At 36.1% G+C, this 19,217-nt stretch overlaps 1 protein-coding gene across 6 annotated transcripts in view; it reads left to right on the top strand.

Moving 5' to 3' along the window:
* Tmem245 (transmembrane protein 245) overlaps window positions 1–19,217 on the top strand; it is an 83,804-nt gene that overhangs the window by 31,806 nt on the left and 32,781 nt on the right. For 4 of the 6 annotated variants that reach the window (XM_078047918.1, XM_078047917.1, XM_078047921.1 and 1 more), the window contains 5 exons: window positions 3,774–3,856; window positions 7,924–8,014; window positions 15,129–15,227; window positions 17,410–17,541; window positions 18,547–18,582. In XM_078047918.1, coding sequence (XP_077904044.1) covers window positions 3,774–3,856; window positions 7,924–8,014; window positions 15,129–15,227; window positions 17,410–17,541; window positions 18,547–18,582 — 441 coding nt within the window. The remainder of the gene's footprint in view (window positions 1–3,773; window positions 3,857–7,923; window positions 8,015–15,128; window positions 15,228–17,409; window positions 17,542–18,546; window positions 18,583–19,217) is intronic. The other 2 variants (XM_005329728.5, XM_078047919.1) reach the window with 1 other exon arrangement.

Raw genomic sequence — 19,217 nt, 5'->3', positions numbered from 1 at the left:
GTGAAGTTGTAAATATTTTTGTGGATATAAGTCATTAACTTGAAGTAGATTTTGATCAGTTAAATGTGAACATTTTAGATAAATAACAACCAGTAAATAGTGTGAAGTTTAAGAAAACTAAAATGATAAGCTAAAAATATTTGCTGAACATAAAAGGCAGTAAAGGATGAACAAAGGAACAGTAGAGATAGGTCAAATAGAAAGTAGAGAGTAAAATAACTAAAAAAATCATTAAGAAATATTATTAGGGCTGGGGTTATAGCTCAGTTGATATAGCACTTGCCTAGCATGTGTTAGGCACTGGGTTTGAGTCTCAGCACCACAAATAAATAAAAGTCCATCAACAACTTATATATATATATAATATATAATATATAATATATAATATATAATATATAATATATAATATATAATATATAATATATAATATATAATATATAATATATAATATATAATATATAATACATATATAATATATATACTATATACTATATAATATACATAATATATATATATACACACACACACATATACATACACAAAAATTTATATATACACAAAACATTTTAAAAAATGAGGGTATTGTCCATCTACTGTAAAAATATTTAAAAAAGAAATATTATGAGAAAAATAAGGACTTTTTATAATATGATGTTGCAGTAAGTTATAAGTATGTATGCTCCTGATATCAGAGCTCTAAAATAAAAACATCCATAGTTAAAAGGAGAAATAGACACATCTATGATTTTAAAATTTTTAAGTTTTTTTTTTTTTGTACTGAGGATTGAATCCAGGAATGCTTTACGTTGAGCTACACCCCTAGTCTTTTTTCTAACTGAATTGCTGAGGGGCCCACGAAGTTGCTGAGGCTGACCTTGAACTTGGCATTTCCTGCCTCAGTCTCTGAAGTTACGAGGATTATAGTCATGCACCTCCATGCCCAGCTCAAATCTATGATTTAGTTTGGCATTAAATACTCCTAATAATAATGAGATAGAAAATTAGTAAGGATATTTAGAAGTCTTCTAAAACACTGTCAACCACCTCAACTTAATTGACAAATAGAATTACATTATTACATTAATTGACAAATAGAATTACATTATAAATAATTATTATATTCTCTGAAAATAGGATTATTTTCATATTTATAAATATGAAATACTAGGATAAACAATACTTAATAAACTTGGAAATCTTAAAATTCTAGAGCATGTTCTTGGACATAGCAGAACTAAATTAGAAATCAGTCACAGAAATCTAGGAAATCCCCCAAATACTTAGAAATTGAGCAACACAAAAATAATCTGTATTGAAGATGGAATTGCAAAGGAAATTGGAGAATACTTTAAAGTAGATGTAAATGAAACTGCTGCATGTCTCAGTTCATGAGATGCATTTAAAACATTCCTTAGAGGGAAATTTATAGCATTAAGTTCTTAAATTAGGAAATAAGAAATTGGTGATCTAAGCTTTTACCTTAAGAAGGTAGCAAGGAACAGCAAATTGAATCCAAAGTAAATGAAAGGAAATGATAAAGGTCAAATGCAAATCAATGAAATTGGAAGTAGAGAACAGGAAACAACATTAAGATAACAAACAATTTCTTTGAAAAATATAAAGAAAATTGATAGCCTTTTATCCAGACTTATCAAGGGAAAAATAGATAACAATAACAAGTATCAAAGAGGAAATATCTCTGCATGTCTCATAGACGTTAAAAAGAAAATAAGGGAATATAGTGAACAAATATGGGCCACCAAATTTGATAATTTTGATTAAATGAAGAAATTCCTGTGAGGAAGAAATGGAACAGAATTGAAAAAATAGAAAAATTGAATAGTTGTATACTTAGAAATTGAATTACTGCCTGCAAATCCTTCTACAAAGAAGAGTTTTGGCCCAGATGATTTTGCTGATAAATTTTATTAAAAATTTTATCAAACATTTAATGAAGGATATTACCTGTTCTACAAAACACTTTTCACCTATCAGAGGAAAAAATACCATTTTCCAGCTCATTTTATGAGTCCATTGTTGCCCAGACACTAGTCAAAGACATTCATGGAAAGAAAACTACAGATCAATATTTCAACAGATGCAAAAATCCATAATAAACAAGAGTTTAAGTCTAGCTATATATTGAGGATGATATACTATAACCATGAGGTTCATTTCAGGAATACAAACTTGGTCTAACTCAAAACAGTCGATTAATGAAAGCTGTATCCCAAATGCAGTCCCTGCTTTCCTCTCCACCACTGCCCTGCTCAAATCTATCACCAGCCTTGATTGAGTTAGTTCAGTACCCTCCCAATAGAGCTTCCTGCTTCATTATTTACTCTGTTCTGTATGCAGCATCTAGATTTACTTTAAAAACTTTAAGTAACATGTTACTTCTAGGCGTTAAGTCCCACCAAATGAAAGTTAAACACTTCTTAAGAACTTATAAGGCCTTACTTGGTCTGGGGCTTTTTTCAGGCATTCTCTGTGGGTTGATTCTCTCCTCATTGTGTTTGAAGTTTGTCTTCCTTTTCAAGCTACAGTTGTCTTTTGGTGTTCTTCCCACTTTTGCTGGGGCCTGATAGAATTGGAAGTGGGTTGCAGTGACTGCTTCAGTGGCTGTTAGTGCAGGTGCACTCTGTTCTGCTCCACATTTTGTCATGTGATTTGTTCTAGCATTTTTTGCCACTTGGCTGAGGTCATACACATCCCTGTGGGAAACTGCCCTCGTCTTTACAAGGTTTCTTTAGTTCCTTACATGTTCTTGAACTTCACGGAGAGGGAGAGGTGAGGAGAAGAGGGTATGGTGAGGCAGCACCGTTGATCTTTTTCCTGTGATTTATCCGTTTCTTCTCTACTGTGGCTTCTGACCTCTTCAGTCAGAAAAGGATAAGGATTTGGTTTTCTTTCGGCAGATTTGTGTGCTACATGTGAATCTTAAGGGTTTGTCAGCTCTGGGTGTGGGAGTCACTTACTTAGGAATGAGCTGTCAGGCCTCTTGTGCTCCATACAGTTCTGTTTCTTTACCTGATACTGTATTCCAAGTGGCACTGAATTGTTTCTTTCCTTGTTTTGGTGTCACAGACAAACTTTTCCTCATCTGGTGCATTTCTTTTTTATTCCCCTCATTTCCTTGGTTATCAGGCAAGGCAAAGTTAGAGGTGCAGTTTCAGTTGGCCTTTTTTTTTTTTTTAATATTTGTTTATTTTTTAGATATAGATGGACACAACATCTTTATTTTATTTTTATGTGGTGCTGAGGGTCCAACCCAGTGCCTCACACATGGTAGGCGAGCGCTCTACCTCTGAGCCACAACCCCAGCCCTCAGTTGGCTTTTTGGTATTTCCTCAGTTGCTTATTTGCTTGTACATCTCACCTAGCAGTATAATTGTTAGATAATAGAGTGTCATGTTGCATATGTAGTTACAATATGTATCCACACACGTATATATGCAAACTAAACGTTTTGTATATGTATTAAAATACATATCCTTGTATTTTAAGTAAAATACATACCTGTTTATGTGTTTTTTTTCCTCAAGTAAATTGTTGAGCTTCCTGAGGACAGGGAACTGTCATGTATTTTTTATTTCTTATAGTGTGTTTCATGGGGAATGTAAAGCAACTTTTCAGTGCATATTATAAATTAATTAAAACCAAGATGCGTAATTATATGACTCTAAAAGCATTGCTCCAGTTAGAGTAGAAAGTTAAATTTTAAATTAGTTTTATTAATTACTGAGATTCTTTTTTCTTTATCCATAATACAGGTACATCAAGAGAGTGTACACATGATTGAAGTCACAAGTAATTTGATTAATGAAACCCTAGCAAATCACCCTGAGTGGGCAAAGTAAGAATATTGTTTTGGGGGAAAAAAAAAAAGTAGTGATGGATGACCTAATTTCAACATCTGTTGGCATGAAATGATCTTTACCATTATAGCTACATTAGAAGATTAAAAGATAGGGTTTGCCAAAGCTTTGATAAATAATATATTTTTTTTTTTGCAAGAATGGCATGTAATATGGGAAGAGGAGGGACAAGTGCTTAAAATTTTAGGACTAATGTATGATAAATGACTTTTTTTTTTTTTTAAGATGGGATCTTGCTTTATTGCCCAGGCTGGCCTTGAACTCATGATCCTGCAGCCTTAGCTTCTCCAGTAGCTGAAATTATAGGCGTGCACCACTGTGCCAGCTCCATACCTTATGTTTGAATTGAGATTTATATATTTATATCATGTTTATAATTTCATCTACCTGATGTCAGTTGTTTGCATAGTGACCGAGGTAGATTGAAGAAATTACTCTCTTTTTAGAGGTGAAGGACCAGGATTATAGTTTAACAACTTGGGATAGTAATTCTCCAGTGGCAATCAGTACTTAGAACCAATGTGTCTATCCAGCTGAAAGGAACCATGCACTATATGTGTAACTCCTCAACTGTCTATGTAATTCTTGAAATAGTTTCATATTTGTAATAATTTGGGGGGAGGATAGGCAAACTTGGCCAGGATCAAATCCATCTGCCTGTTTTTATGAATTTTTTTTTTTTTTTTAAGCACAGCTCTGCCCATTCATTTACTTATTGCCTCTCACTGATTTGGGACTTTGAGCATTCAGACTTGAGTAGTTGTGGCACAGAGAGCCACATCGGCAGAGCCTAAGGTTTTTATTCTTTAGCCCTGCACAGAGAAAGTTTACTGATCTCCTACCTCAAGGAGTTCTGTATACTTGCTTAATTTGACTTGTGTAAAAAGGGTTTTAGGTCTTTGTGGGGAATGGTAGCAGAGTTATGCTGTTTACCTATTTTATACTTCATTACAAATGGCATGGCCTGCTCTGTTACCCTTTTTAGTCACTAATTAAGTCAGGTAATAATCTGATTTTAGGATTTTAAATTGAAATTTATGTTGATTTTTCTCCTTTGATTTCTTAATATAAAGCCTGCTTTGGGTATTGCTTGAACTTTCTTTAACATCACATTTGAATATTCTTAAAAGAATTCCTTTGAAAATGTATTTCTAAATGCTTACCATATTACCTAGAGTATATCCAAGTTACTTGTCCTCAGTGCTTCTCGTTAGTTTAAAATTGTGGCATATCATAGTGGGGTATTATTCAGCGTTAAATACAATTGAACTAATAGTACACGTACCAACATGCAATATGAGCATGCTGAGTGAAAGACATCAGGCAAAAAAAAAAGACTATATAGTGTATGATTTTATTTATGTAAACTTCCAGAGAAAGCAAACTCTGCAATTTGTAGTGACAGAAGGATTACACATTGGGGTAGGGTGGGCTCCAGAGTGGGTGAAAGAGGGGTGCAAGGATGTTTATTTTCTTGACTAAGATATAAGAAGCGGGGGCTGGGGTTGTGGTTCATCGGTAAAGTGCTCGCCTAGCACATGTGAGGCCCTGGGTTCGATCCTCAGCACCACTTATAAATAAATAAAATAAAGGTCTTGTGTCCAACTACAACTAAAAAATAAATATTAGAAAAAAAGATGTAAGAAGTGGAAGTGTTATCAGATTTCATTCTAGAACAGTTTTCCTATCTGCATTGTGGGATGAAAGATGTACCCCTTGAGACCAGCTGAGAATCAGAGTAAAACCTGATAAGAGGTTGTAAAGTCCTGGACTGTGGACAGGTCTAGTGGAAGTGGGCAGGAGGGATAGAGTTGTACAATCTTAAGGAGATTTGTTGGTTGTGAACTAGATATAGGAAGAAGAAATCTAGTGTGACTTGCTTCTGGCTTGAGAAATTAATATATGATGGTGGATTCAGTAAGACAGGAAATGGAAGAGAAGTTTGGTGGGGAAAATTCACTTTTTTTTTAAATTTAACCTGTTAAGTTTTAGGTATTTGCAGGAAGGATAGGTGGAGGCATCCAGGAGGCTAGGTGGGTATGCAGTGCAGGAGAGAAATCAAGGATAAAGGGAAGGAATTAGCAGTTGGTGTGAGTCCAGAATTAGAGGTCTGGGTTGCATTAAAGTGTATTAAGAAAGAATGTATGTGATGCACACAGAGGATCCTGGGTATATGCCCTCTGGATTATCTCTGGCCTTTAAGACTGAAAAGAAAACCATAGGTGGCAAAGGAGAATGAGAGAAACAGGAGGAAAGCCAAGGGCAGAGAAAATTTTAAGAAAGCAGTAGTGGATAGCAGATGTCAGATTGCTGCAGAGGGGCTGGGGCACATGCTTAGTGGTAGAGAGAGAGTCATGCTGAGTATGAACGAGGTTTGGGGTTCAGTCCTCATTATTGCCCCTCCCCCCAAAAAAGGCTTCAGTAAAAGTAAGAGTGAGATTGGATGTAGTAACTACAGTGCATTCAGTTAGCAGAGCAGAACCTGATTAGATTACTTTGTGTTAAATTATGGGGAAGAGAGAAAGTAGAGAAAGTAAGTGTGGGCTTATCTTTCCCATGTTTATCTGTGAAAGAGCAGCTGATGGTTGAAGGGAGGTGAAGAGCAAATTTAAAAAAATTAAGATGGAGGAATCTCATTTATTTGCTGAAGGGAAGAAATTATTAGGGTAGAAGGAATTGAAAATATTAGGAGAGGGGTAATTCTTGGGACATGTCTCTGAGGATGAAGCAGGGGATGAATCCACAGCACAAATTGAGGAAAGCAGATCAGAATAGATATGAATATAAACCCTTGAGTTTCGTGGATTGGAATGGGGAAAGTGGAAAATTAGGGCAGTATGCCTTTGAGGTAAGAAGTGAGATCATCTGTCCTCTATGCCCTTTATGTTCTTTTAACATAAAATATTTTGAAATGAGAAAGCAAGGAATCAACATGATCCATCTATTAGGGTTTAGGAAAGAGCCACCTGATCCAGGCAAGCCTTCTCCCAGGTGTTGTCCTCTAGGGCTAGTCTCAGTATTATAAAGGATTCCTATTCTTTGGCAGTCATTCTTCTATAAGGCAAATAAACCCAAGTTCTTTCATACTGGTTTTAAATTGTAATAGCGCCACCTCTATTGCTATTTTGAAAGCACAGTAGTTGGAGCAGCCCTAGATCAGGTTGTTGTAGACTAGTGTTTTGTTTATTTGGTTTAACTTTTGAAGTCACATGAAGTTGCAAGACATGTATAGGGAGGTCCCCTATTCTCTTGATTCCACCCGCTCCAGTGTTGTCATTGTCCACAACTATAGGACAGTAAAAAAACCAGAAAATTTGCATTGGTGCAACATATTGTCTTTGGACTTTACTGGTTTTACATGCACTGTATGTGTGTGTGTTTATTCAGGAGTTCCTTACATCTTAAAAAGATCTTTAGTGGATAATAAATTGAAAATAATTATTTACCCTGTTAATTTTCTGAATTCTTTCTCAGTTTTTCACTTCCTTAGATCAGTGAGTCTTGATTTTTCAGTAGGTCCGGTTGGCCCCAAGCATTTTTCTTTTTCTTTTTTTTATGTGCTGGGGATGAACCCAGGGCCTTATGCATGCGAGGCAGGCACTCTACCAACTGAGCTATATCCCCAGCCCACATTTTCATTTTTCTAACAGGTTTTCAAGCAGTTTTGGTGCTGCTGGTTCATGAATTGCACTTTGAGAACTTTGTTCCAGATTTTGACTATCCCAGTGTTCCAGAACTACTACTGGTGCTGAAATAGGCAAATGACCCAGATTATATGTGAACAGAGAAACAGGGCAAAGTGGAATGAAGGATGAAAAGTGGGTCTAAATGCTAAAGAAAGATCAAAGGGAAATTTTGAGTGTAACAATTAGGCCAGTCAGGCCCAGATGTCAACAATCCTTGCTTGTGATGCACATCTGTGTATTAATGACTGATTGGCATTATTGCTTCCTAAAGTAACACATCATGTTTAAAGTGTTTTTGGAATGGTACACTAAAAATATCCTTTTTTTTTTTTTTTTTTTCATTTTTTATTTTAAATTAGTTGGCTTCCTGAGGCTCAGGTGGTCCAAAGAGCCCTGAATTCTGCAGCTAACAATGTCTATCAGTATGGGCGAGAATGGATAACCCACAAGGTAAGGAAAGAGCCTCTCTGTGGCTTCCTCTTTGCAGGGTCTCCGTTGGTAGTGACTACTTGCTTCGAGAAAGCATAGAGATTCTGTTTGGAATGTTTTCCATTTTTGAAATAAGCTTAAATCTACAGGTTGACAAGCAACAAAAAATGAAATTAAAGCTCTAGATAATCACACCAAACAGTGCTAGTAGCCTCAACAATCTAAGAGGTTACTCATTTACTTTCTTCTTGAGGTGGATCTGATTGTTATTATATTTTAGGACAGAATGATCCCTAACCTTGGATGGTCAAATAGGATCAAAGGAGGAGAAAAAGGTAATAAGCCATCCTCTTATCTGCCTGTAACAGTGCTTGGCAGTTTCCGATTAGGTTCATTTAATCTTTTCAAGAAAGCTACAGGAGTCTGAATTATTTTGCTTGCTTTGCAGATGAGGAAACATACTCATCTGCAAAGCAATGAGTAGGCTGGGTAGATCCCCGTTGGTCATATAGGAAATCGGCTTCAGGCTAATGACCAGCTCCAAATCCTTGTTCTTTCTGCCATAGTGTGGTAGTGGTGTGTGCCTGGAACTGGAGAAAGTGCTTTCATATGGCACTTGAGATAAACTTTGGAGGAAGGGCAGATCAAGGAAGAGTGTATTTTAGGAAGGGTAGTTAATGTGAGCAAAGAAGCAGAGACAGGAGTGTTCTTGAGGAGATGACCTTGACTGAAGGGGAAGGAAAGACATAGTTGCCACAGTTAGAGATTAGCTTCTTCAGTATGGGTTTGGGATATTCTTTTTTTCTCTCCTACTGTTGCCCATGGGAGTAAAGTTTTAATATACTGAAGTAATTAGAATCATATGGTGACAAGTTTTTTTGCAGTGAGACTAGTGGCTGGAAAATTATATCAGTATATGATTTCTTGTTTGAAAGCAAATCTCCTCCTCCCTCCCCAGAATTATGGAAGATATATATATATATATATATGTATGGTAATCTATTAACCTAAAGATGAAACAAGTCTGATTAAAAGTTGAGAGAGCCACAGGTTATAGTGCACACCTGTAATCCCAGTGGCTTGAGAGGCTGAGACAGGAGGATTATGAGTTGGAAGCCAGCCTCAGCAAGGCTCTAAGTCACTCAGTGAGACCCTGTCTCTAAATAAAATACAAAATAGGGCTGGGGATGTGGCTCAGTGGTTGAGAGTCCCTGATTTCAATCCCTGTTACCCCCCAACCCCACCAAAAAAAAAAAAAAAAAAAAAATTGAGAGAAAGTTGTGCCTGTCCCTGATAAGTTAGTCATTACATGTTCCTTCTTTAAAAAAAAAAAAAGTATACATGCATATATTTATTTATTTTATATGAGATAAGCATCCACAAATTTATCTTTTACTTATCTTAGAACTGTCATAAGAGGAAAATCCAGCCATTGCAGAAGATTTTCAGCTTTCTAGGACATGTTATTTTGCTTAAATCATGGCATTTTATTCTTTATTAATATATCTGGGAGAAATTTTTATTCTAGAATCCTTATCTTTCTGGGAAGAGTATAAAGTAGAGGGAATTTTGGGTAGCCAGAGACATGGACCTTAGATTTTAAAGAAATAGATTTCAAGTTACTTAGAGAAAAATAGATATAAAACCTTCTAAAATGAAGATGATGGGCATTTGATAACAAAAATTATAAAATATGTGTGATCTTGATTTAAAAGATTGAGGAATAATATCTAAAAACATTGAATGTTCATAAAATGGGATATATTTTAACCATATAAAGGGATGAAGTAATGATGAGTGTTACAGCATAGATTATTCTTGAAAACATTATGTTAAGTGAAAGAAGCAGTCATAAAAGAATGTAAGATTTCATTTATATGAAATGTCCAGAGAAGGCAAATTTATAGAGACAGAAAATAGAGTAATGATTTCCAGGAGTGGTTGGGCTGGGGAAGAATGAGGGAGTAACTGTTAATGTGAATGGGATTTCTTTTTGGGATGATGAAAATGTTTTGAAATGATATATGATAATGGTTGCATGCTGTGAATATACTAAGAATCGTTGAATTGGGTACTTACGTGAATTATAAGTCCTATGAGTTATATATCAATAAAATTATTTTTAAAAAACTGCAGATGTAACTTTCTAAGAGCTAAAAGTCTTATCTAACTAAAAATCATATAAGAAGAATTGGGTTGTAAGAGCTAAAGTCCAGAGAGGCCTGAAATAGGGGAAAACATCATTCCCAGAAGAGTTTTTCAGGGTGTGTGTCTGGTTTGCCTGTCCCCAGCTTGTGTTGTCAGCCTCATCTCCTGTGTCCCTTCATATTGTTTGGGTCATACGTGGACCTTCCAGTTGGCTTTCTTCACTCAGCATTCTTGCTTGAACTACCCTTTCTGCTTTTTATGTCTTTAATAAAAATCTGGGATAGCAAGAGAATAAATAATGTTTACTCTGTCCCTCCTTCCATGATCGGAATGAAGAAGATTCCAGTCAGCCATAAACAGGCCCCACACTGTGCTAGGTGTTAGGTGGAAATGGTAAATTACAGAGTTTCCACTCTCCCAGGGATTACACTCCAGTGAGAGGAGACCGTCATCAAGCATGCAGACAAATGAAAAAACTCAGGTGCTAATAAGTACTGCCTTATTGAGTAATGTGGTGGAGTGACTGAGCATGATGCTTTAGCTAGAACTCTAGAGAGGGTCTCTGAGAAGGTGACATTTCCATTAAGACTTAATGATGAGGAGAAGGCAGTTGGCAAAGGATTAGTAGAAGATTGGGTCAAGCTGAGGCAGCAAGGCAAGCCTAGGTCAGGACAAAGAATGTGGGGGTTTTATTTTAGTTATAAATTTTTAGGCATTATGCAAATTACATAGAAGGGGATGTGACCTGATTTAGGATGTTGGACCTTATTTTGGCTGCTTTATGGAGAAGGGGGCAAGAAAAGGAGAAGACAGAGAGGCCAGATAAAAGATTATTCTAATGGCAACTAGGTTTGTGGCTCAGTGGTAGAGCACCCGCCTAGCGCGGGTGAGGCACTGTGTTCGATCCTCAGCACCACATTAAAAAAAATAAATAAATAAAGGCATTGTGTCCACCTACAACTAAAAAAAAAAAATAAATTAGATTTAAAAAGAAAGGTTATTCTGATAGACCATTTGAGAGATGTTAACTACTTGGACCAGGGTTGTAGAAATATAAAATGGAAGAATTGGTCAGATTTAGGATTTTCTTTCTTTCTGTTTTTTTGTTTGTGGTAAGAGGAATTTCTCATAGATTGGACACAAACCGTAAGGAAAGGAAGTTTTGGTTATTTAACTAGAAGAATAGCTCTGATGGAAAAGATGTGGAGGTGATAATAGGGTTTAGGTGACGTGGGTGGATCAGTAATTAAATTTGAGGCATAGTTAGTTTGAGTTACCTATTAAATATCTGGATAGGACTGCTGTGAAGGCAGGTGGACATACAGAGTTGGAGTTCAAGGGAATAGATGGCAGCTTAGGAGTCATCAGATGGGGCTTCTGCTGTGTCACTGGGGGTGAATGCGGAGCCCTAAGGCCTGATCTACCCAAATGTCAGGTCCAAGCTTTACTTTGTGGGGTATTCAGGCTATAGGAAAACCAATTCATTGAGAAGATTTATTCTATATGACTACAGAGTCTTGGAAAGTAGATGAAGATGAATGTTCTATGTCATGTAATATTAAAATTTTGAAGTTAGAAGACATTTGCTAAGTCAGATCACTTCAAGTGTGTTGAAGAAAGCCTTCATATATTATCTTCCAGACATTTTGATTGAAGTATTCACACATTTATTTCATGCAAAAAGAGTAGATGTTTATACCTTTTAAAGTGGATTCACAGATACATTTAAAAGATTCCTTTCCAGAGGCCCTGAGATTAATGGAACATGACATGTGGACCCTGCCCTTATAGAACTTTGACTCTGCTGGGGAAGTCAGCCATTTAATTCATGTTATGCATGATTGATTTTGGCAAAGGAGAATAAATTATTCTAAAGGAAATAAAATAACATAGAATAGATAATCTGGGTAAGTCAGAATATTATTTCTTTGAATTTTTTTTCCCCCTTTTGAGTTTTGTGCTGATTTTTTAGTTTGTTAGTAAATTGAAATTATTTTTGATTTAGAAAAAGCATTGAAACAAGAAATTATATATAATGTCCCTCTTATTGATACAGGCATAATCCACTCAGTTCCTGTGTTAGATGGTTGATGGATGGACTTTGTGTGATTTTGCCAGAAAATTATTCGTTGACTCTAATGGTCACTATGAAATTGGAATGAGGAAAATACAAAAGGTGAAAAAAGAAAAAAGAATTATTAGATGGTACCCATGAGATTGGAAGAAGTGGCCTCTATTAATTTGCAAGGGATGACATAACAAAGTGCCACAGACTGGTTGATGTAAACCATGGAAATTTATTTTCTCACAGTTCTAGAGGCTAAGTGAGATTCAAGTGTGGGCAGGGTTGGTTTTCCTGAGGCCTCTCTCCTTTGGCTTCTAGATGTCATCATCTTCCTGTTTCTTCACATCCTCTTCCCCTGTGTGTGAGACTGTGTCCCAATCTTTTCCTGTAAGGATACCAGATATATTGGATTAGGACCTATGCCAATGGCCTCATTTTAACTTCATTACCTCTTGAGAGACTCTCCCAAATACAGTCACATTCTGAAGAATTGGTGGTTAGGACTTCAGCATGTTAATTTTGGTGTGGACACAGTACAGCTTATAACATGGCCTAAGTAGAGAGGGCAGGTAGAAGAGGATCATAGGTAGACTCCCGGAGCACTTGAGGTTTTGGAGGTCAGAGAAGGAGCCCGTGGACTGAGGCATAGTCCTGAGGTAGAATGAAAGCAACCTGTGCAGCCCGGAAGCCTAGAGAAGAAGGTGTGTCAACAAAGACCTCCTCAGACTGGCAAATGCTGAGATTTCAAGCCGGATGAGTACAGAGAATTGCCCCCTGACTTTATCATTCCCATTTTAGACATGAGGATGTTTGCCTTCTCAAGTAATTTTCTGATGGCTTTTAATGCTTTCTTGCCTTTCACATATAGAGAGCATGTCATATACTACAAACGATATGTGCCTTTCATTCATTCTTCGGGGATAGCAATGTTAAGTCCATCAGACTCTGTTCTCTAGCCCAGTCTTCCTTGTGACTTGCACTGTGTATTTAAATGAGCAGGACAGCGTTCTGGGTCTATAATATTCTGCTATGGTGGATATTACCAGGATTTTGGAAAGAGTGTTTTATAATATGTTTGTAAAATTATGCCATTTTGTCCTTTAATGGTTGTGGTATTTAGCTGTTGTGCTGAGAGTGAGACTTCTAAAGAGATGCCCGCTTAAAATAGTGCTTTACTTTGTAAAAGGCCACTGTGTGTGCACGACCTAGATTGATGCCAACTAACAATTTTAGGGTTTTTCTGGTGAGGGAGAGCTCAGAAACTGATGGGAGAATTGGTAGGAAGTTAGTGTCTGACAGTAACGATATATACAAGACTAAAGTAACTAAAGGAAATTAGATTATGGGCACTTGTGGATTTTAATCATTTTGAGTAATTTGCTCGAGGAGGTGTTCTTTGTTCATAGGTTATATATACTGTAGTTGATATAACATTAGAGTTTTTATCCTGACTGCTATTTAGCTTCGTTACCCTCCCCCCCACACACCTCCTCTTTTTCTTTTCCTGGTGGTGGTCATTGAACCCAGGGTCTTGTGCATGCTAGGCAAACACTCTCCCAGCTGATCAAAACCATTTTCTATCTTTTGGGATTGTTGTAAAGATCATCTGATGTAGGTGAAAATACATTTGTAAATTTAAGCTATATAGAGATAGATGGCTTTTATTATATTCACTAGTTTGTGTCTGGTTTATGAATAAATCAGTTCAATACAGAGGCTTATATTTACATCAGCTAAGTCTAAAAACTGGCACCAAAATCTATGAGACCAACATCAAATGGACTAAAGGTGAATTAATATACAGTGTAAACCAGAATGGAAAAATGATCACCTACTAAATTATCTGAAAGTTTTCAGTTAATCCATAGACTTCTGGGAAATTGTTATATCCATATGATGTTTGAAAGTATTAATTGATACAATCCTTTTAGAAGACTGTTTATCAATGCATAGTCAGAGCCATTGTTTTCTTTGATTCCTATTCATTTATTTACTGTTAGTGGTAAGAAAAAAACAGCTATATATAAAGATTTATTTATGACATTAAAAATTGGGAGCCACCTATATAATCTATGAGTGGGTAATGATTAGAACTTAATGGTATAATATAAAAATATTAAAAATAAAGATGATAAATGTCAAAGATGAAATGTTTATGATGCAAAAGACCACATAGATTTCTGTAAATAAGTAGAAAATTGCAGAGGAAAAGGAAAAATGCAAATAGTTATATTAAGGGAATGGAATTACAAATCAGTGTGTTTTAAAATTGTCTTTAATATTGCAATATGGTTTTAGTCTGATCAGTCATAGTTGTCTGAGGTATAGTTGTCTCAATGTACAAACTGAGGGAGGATTTGTGTTTATTGCTAAGGTCCTAAAATTTTACTTAAATTTCTGTGAAAATTCTTAATAATAGAGATATGTATCTCTATGATTATAATATGGTACATTGTATATATTATATATACAATGATACATTGTATTATGATGTGTGTGTATATATATGTAAATATTTATATAAACATATATGGTACATAGGCACTGTATAAATATACATATATTTATGATACATATGCATACATATATATGATACATATGCACTGGGGTCATAGGGTTAAGATTTTTCTCTGGGTACATGAGCCCAGAGAGGTCAATAAGCATGGCTTCATTTGTACTATTTTCTTATGTATCTCTTAGAGACCTGGGAACAGAGGAAAGAAAAAAGAAGCAAAAACATGAGAAAGGAAAGGGAATTTACTGGGAACATTGAGAAATAGAATATAAGAAAATAACACAATGAGGCTAGCCTTAACTAAATAGTCTGGAACATTTTAGTTTGGTTTGGACAAATGAAGACCCAGCCTGTATTGAGTTGTTACCTGAATTATTAAATCAGATTATATCTGTATTTTTTCCTAGCTTCATAAAATTCTAGGAGATAAGATGAATAATACAGCTGTAATTGAGAAGCAAGTACTAGAACTTTGGGACAGACTGTATCATTCTTGGTTTGTAAAGGTAAGTTATCTTAGCAAAGGATATTCATTGTAAATTGAAGTCCTTTTAATGTAATTTATACATTCATTGACTACATAGGATTGTATTCACATTGGAATTTCATTTATTGAAATTCTTAAATAGCAGGATCTTAAGCCTCAGGTCACTAAAAGTCATCTTATGTCAATGGTTTGTCTCCTGGCAGAACTTGTTAATTTGGGTTATCTGTTGTATCATTATTCTGTCCTCTACTTGTTATAGATGGCATCTTGTCCTCCAGACTAGCTCTATGCAGTGGAAATGTAATGTGAGCCATATGTTTGGGGTTTTTTTTTGGTGCTAGGCATTATACCCAGGGTCTTGTGAATGTTAAGCATGTGTTCTTCTATTGAGCTGTGTCTCCAGCCCTTGCAAGCTGCATGTGATATTTTATATTCTTTTTTTAATCCTAAGCTTTTGAAATTTAGTGGGCATTTTATACCAAATAACACATCTATTTTGGGGCTACCTACATTTTAAGCTTTTAGTAACCACATGTGGCTAGTTGTTCCTGTTTTGGACAGTGCACTTCTACCTATTTAAGAACTTTTCTCTGAGAAAGTGGAAATAGTACTAAAAGTTTAGAGACCTTTATTTTAAATCAACCTTGTGTACTGTTTATATTTATGTACTTTTACTTCAGAATTTGTGATGGAAAGTAATGCAGTTTTTCACCGAGTATAAAAATGATGGATTAGAAAGCAGCGTGTTCTGCTGAGCTGTGCTCCATACCAGGTCCAGTGGCTGTCAGGAGCTGAGCTCTGCATACTGAAGGGCAGAAGCATTGGTTCTTTCCCAGGTTGATGTAAGGAAAGGAGGAGCAGCTGTAAATTTCTTAACCTGGAGTGGAAGCTAGGGGAACTGTCTTTAAACCTGAATTTGTGACTTACTGACCTGTTTTGAATGTATTCTCTTGCCTTTGTACGAGTTGAGGGAATATGGTACTGGTTTTCTTACCTTTCACAGACTGGGAGTTAAGACTTTTAATGGCATATTAGTTTGAATATCATATTTCATTCTGATTGCTGAAGAACCAGGTAATTATAAAGGTCATATCTATGTCCTTTGCCAACTCTGGGGCTTCTTAACAGAGTTTCCTGTGCCTCACCCTTTTAGTATAGATCTATAAATAGTATACTGTCTTTCTTTCTTTCTTTTTTTTTAACCTCTTTCACCAGGACCTGAGTCTCTGCATTGTGTAATGGATATTAATATCAGTGTTTTATTTGCAAAAACGAGAGAATGGAAGCACATGCAAAATATTAAGAACTTCACCCTGAATTTTAACCTCACTTTGTTTATTCACATTTTTTTTCAAATATAATTATGGTGGCATCCCTACCAGTGTTGTTCCCTTCCTGATAGATGAATTGCATTTTCCCTCTTATCCTTGATTCTTTGTTATAGTCACTTTGCTCCTCCTTTTATCTTGTACAAAAGACATTTTTCCTTCTTCCTTTTTGAGACTGGCTCACTGTGTTGCCCAGTTGATCTCAAGCTCCTGGGTTCAGGCTATCCTCCTGCCTCATCTTGGATGGCTGGGATATAGGCACATTATTACTGTGCTGGCTTTTGTATAGAAGGTTAATAACGGAGATGAGGAAGGAGGAATAAACAAAGGTAGAAGACCAAGAAAAAGGTGGAGGAACTAAGAAGAAAAAGGTGAAAGTGAGTGGTGTTTTAGAATTCTGTTGTATATATTGAGTGTTTCAAAAATGTATTTAGGAAAGAAGTTCTTTTTTTTTTTTTTAAATGTTTTTTTTTTTTAAAAGAGAGAATGAGAGAGGAGAGAGAAAGAGAGAGAATTTTTAATATTTATTTTTTAGTTCTCGGCGGACACAACATCTTTGTTGGTATGTGGTGCTGAGGATCGAACCTGGGCCGCACTCATGCCAGGCGAGCGCGCTACTGCTTGAGCCACATCCCCAGCCCCATGGAAAGAAGTTCTTGAGCTAGGCTTAGACATGGTACCTAAACTGTAAATGGAAAAGTGTTACATTTCATTTCTTTAGATGTCTTTACTTGATTTCTTAAATAATATAAAGGTTTTTCACCTTTGAGTAATTCCTGAGGTACACAGTGGACCTAAAGCAGAATGGGACATTTATACTTTTCACTCTAGGTTAAGATGGAAGTTTCACGTTTGAACTGTTTTGTCTCATAGAATGTAACACATTCTGGAAGGCACAAAGGACATAAGATGCATGTAAGTCGTCAGAACAGCTGGCTGGGAGACATTCTGGACTGGCAGGACATCGCCTCCTTTGTTCACGAGAACATTGAGACATTTCTTTCGGTAAGGAATAGTGTTTATAGTTATGGTGGACTTACAGATTAAAAACAGAACTCTAGTTCCAGGTTTTCTTTACACAGTAAGAAGCCTTCAGTTACTCCGTTTTTAATGCCATGACATTTATAGGCTAGAGAACTCTTTTTTTTTTTTTAGTTGTAGATAGACACAACAACTTAATTTTGCTCATTTACTTTTTTATGTGGTGCTGAGGATTGAACCCAGCACCTCATACATGTGAGGCAAGCCCTCTGCCACTGAGGCACAACCCCATCCCAAGGCTGGAGAACTCTTCCTGTACTAGAAAGATATCCAAAAGCAGTTTTCTTCAGATGTTCATCCCCTGCCTTGCCCTGTTGAAACGCACTTATAAGATGCTGAATCCTGCAGCAAGTGAGTGAAGCCGTGGGCTCCCATGTTCTCAGGAATCCTTGTCACCCAGGCTGACCAGAATGTTCCCAGCTGGACATTAGAGAGATCTCTTTTTCTAGTGGGCGAAGCCCTTGATATATGGAAATATGACTCATTCATTACATTACAGAAATTGAATATGTGAGGACTTAGCTTGTTGTCTTCCCCCCGACTTTTCTGTCATGTACCATCCACTTCTGCAGCCTTATAGCATTGCTGAGTCTTAACGTCTACTCTGCATCATTCTGGAGTAGACTTTGTGGGGTGTCTTGGCATGTGGTTAGTCACAGAGATGAGAATGTTCCTGTGAATAGACTAGTGGATTCCAGTAAATTAACAAAAATTAAATTTTTAAAAATTGAAGCTTTATCTAAGTAATAATTATAAATTTTTAAAAATTGAAGCTTAATCTAAGTAATAATATAGTTGAAAAGTCAGTGCTTTAAGATTTTTATTAAAAAGAAGTAATGCCTTGTTCTTTGCTTCCCAGAGACAACTTCCAGAGTTACTTTCTGTTCCAGAAGCAGCTTTCCCTGGGTGTTTACCTCTGGATTTCTAAAATAATGCTTACACTGCCCTTTTTTGTTTTTGCTATTTTAGGTATTATCTTTTGGCTTCCAAATATGGAAGATGAAGGTAAAGATGTGACTTCTTCAAGTCCTTCAATGCCTTCTAATACCTCTCTTGTGATTTTTCTATGATTCTTCCTCTTGCTCCCTGTACCTGCAATCACAGAAATTGATTCCCTTCCTCTCACTCCTCCCTGATTGCTGTAACAGTTTAGAGTTAAGTCTATAAATCATGTCCTTCAGTTTTTATTTTATAGGGTTTTTTTTTTTTTTTTTTTTTTTTTTTTTTAAAGGGGCTCGTATTGCCCAGACTGGCCTCAAGCTCCTGGGCTCCAGCTATTCTCCTGCCTTAGTCTTCCTAGTAGCTGGGGCTACAGGTGTGACATACCTCACTAGGCGCTTATGTTTTTGATAATCCTTTCCCTATGTTTCCTCTAGTCCAGTGATTGTCAAACTTTTGATCTAAAGATTCCAAAGTGCATATTTATCCCTTTATTAAATAACAACATTATGTGTTAATATATAGAGTATGCTTTTAGTTTGTGAAAAATACTGTTTTCTAAAATGAAAAAAGAAGTACTGGGAAGAGTGGCTTTCTTTAAATTTTTCAGTCTGTTAAACATCTGCATTCTTAAGTCTACTCTGCTTCCAGTCTGTTGGGATTGTTTATTTGGTTGAAGTATAGGAAGATCATCCAGTCTC

This window comes from Ictidomys tridecemlineatus, chromosome 4, assembly GCF_052094955.1.
Source record: "Ictidomys tridecemlineatus isolate mIctTri1 chromosome 4, mIctTri1.hap1, whole genome shotgun sequence".
Classification (NCBI taxonomy): domain Eukaryota; kingdom Metazoa; phylum Chordata; class Mammalia; order Rodentia; family Sciuridae; genus Ictidomys; species Ictidomys tridecemlineatus.
Note: the sequence above shows the minus strand (reverse complement) of the source record. Positions and strands in the feature narration are given on the sequence as shown.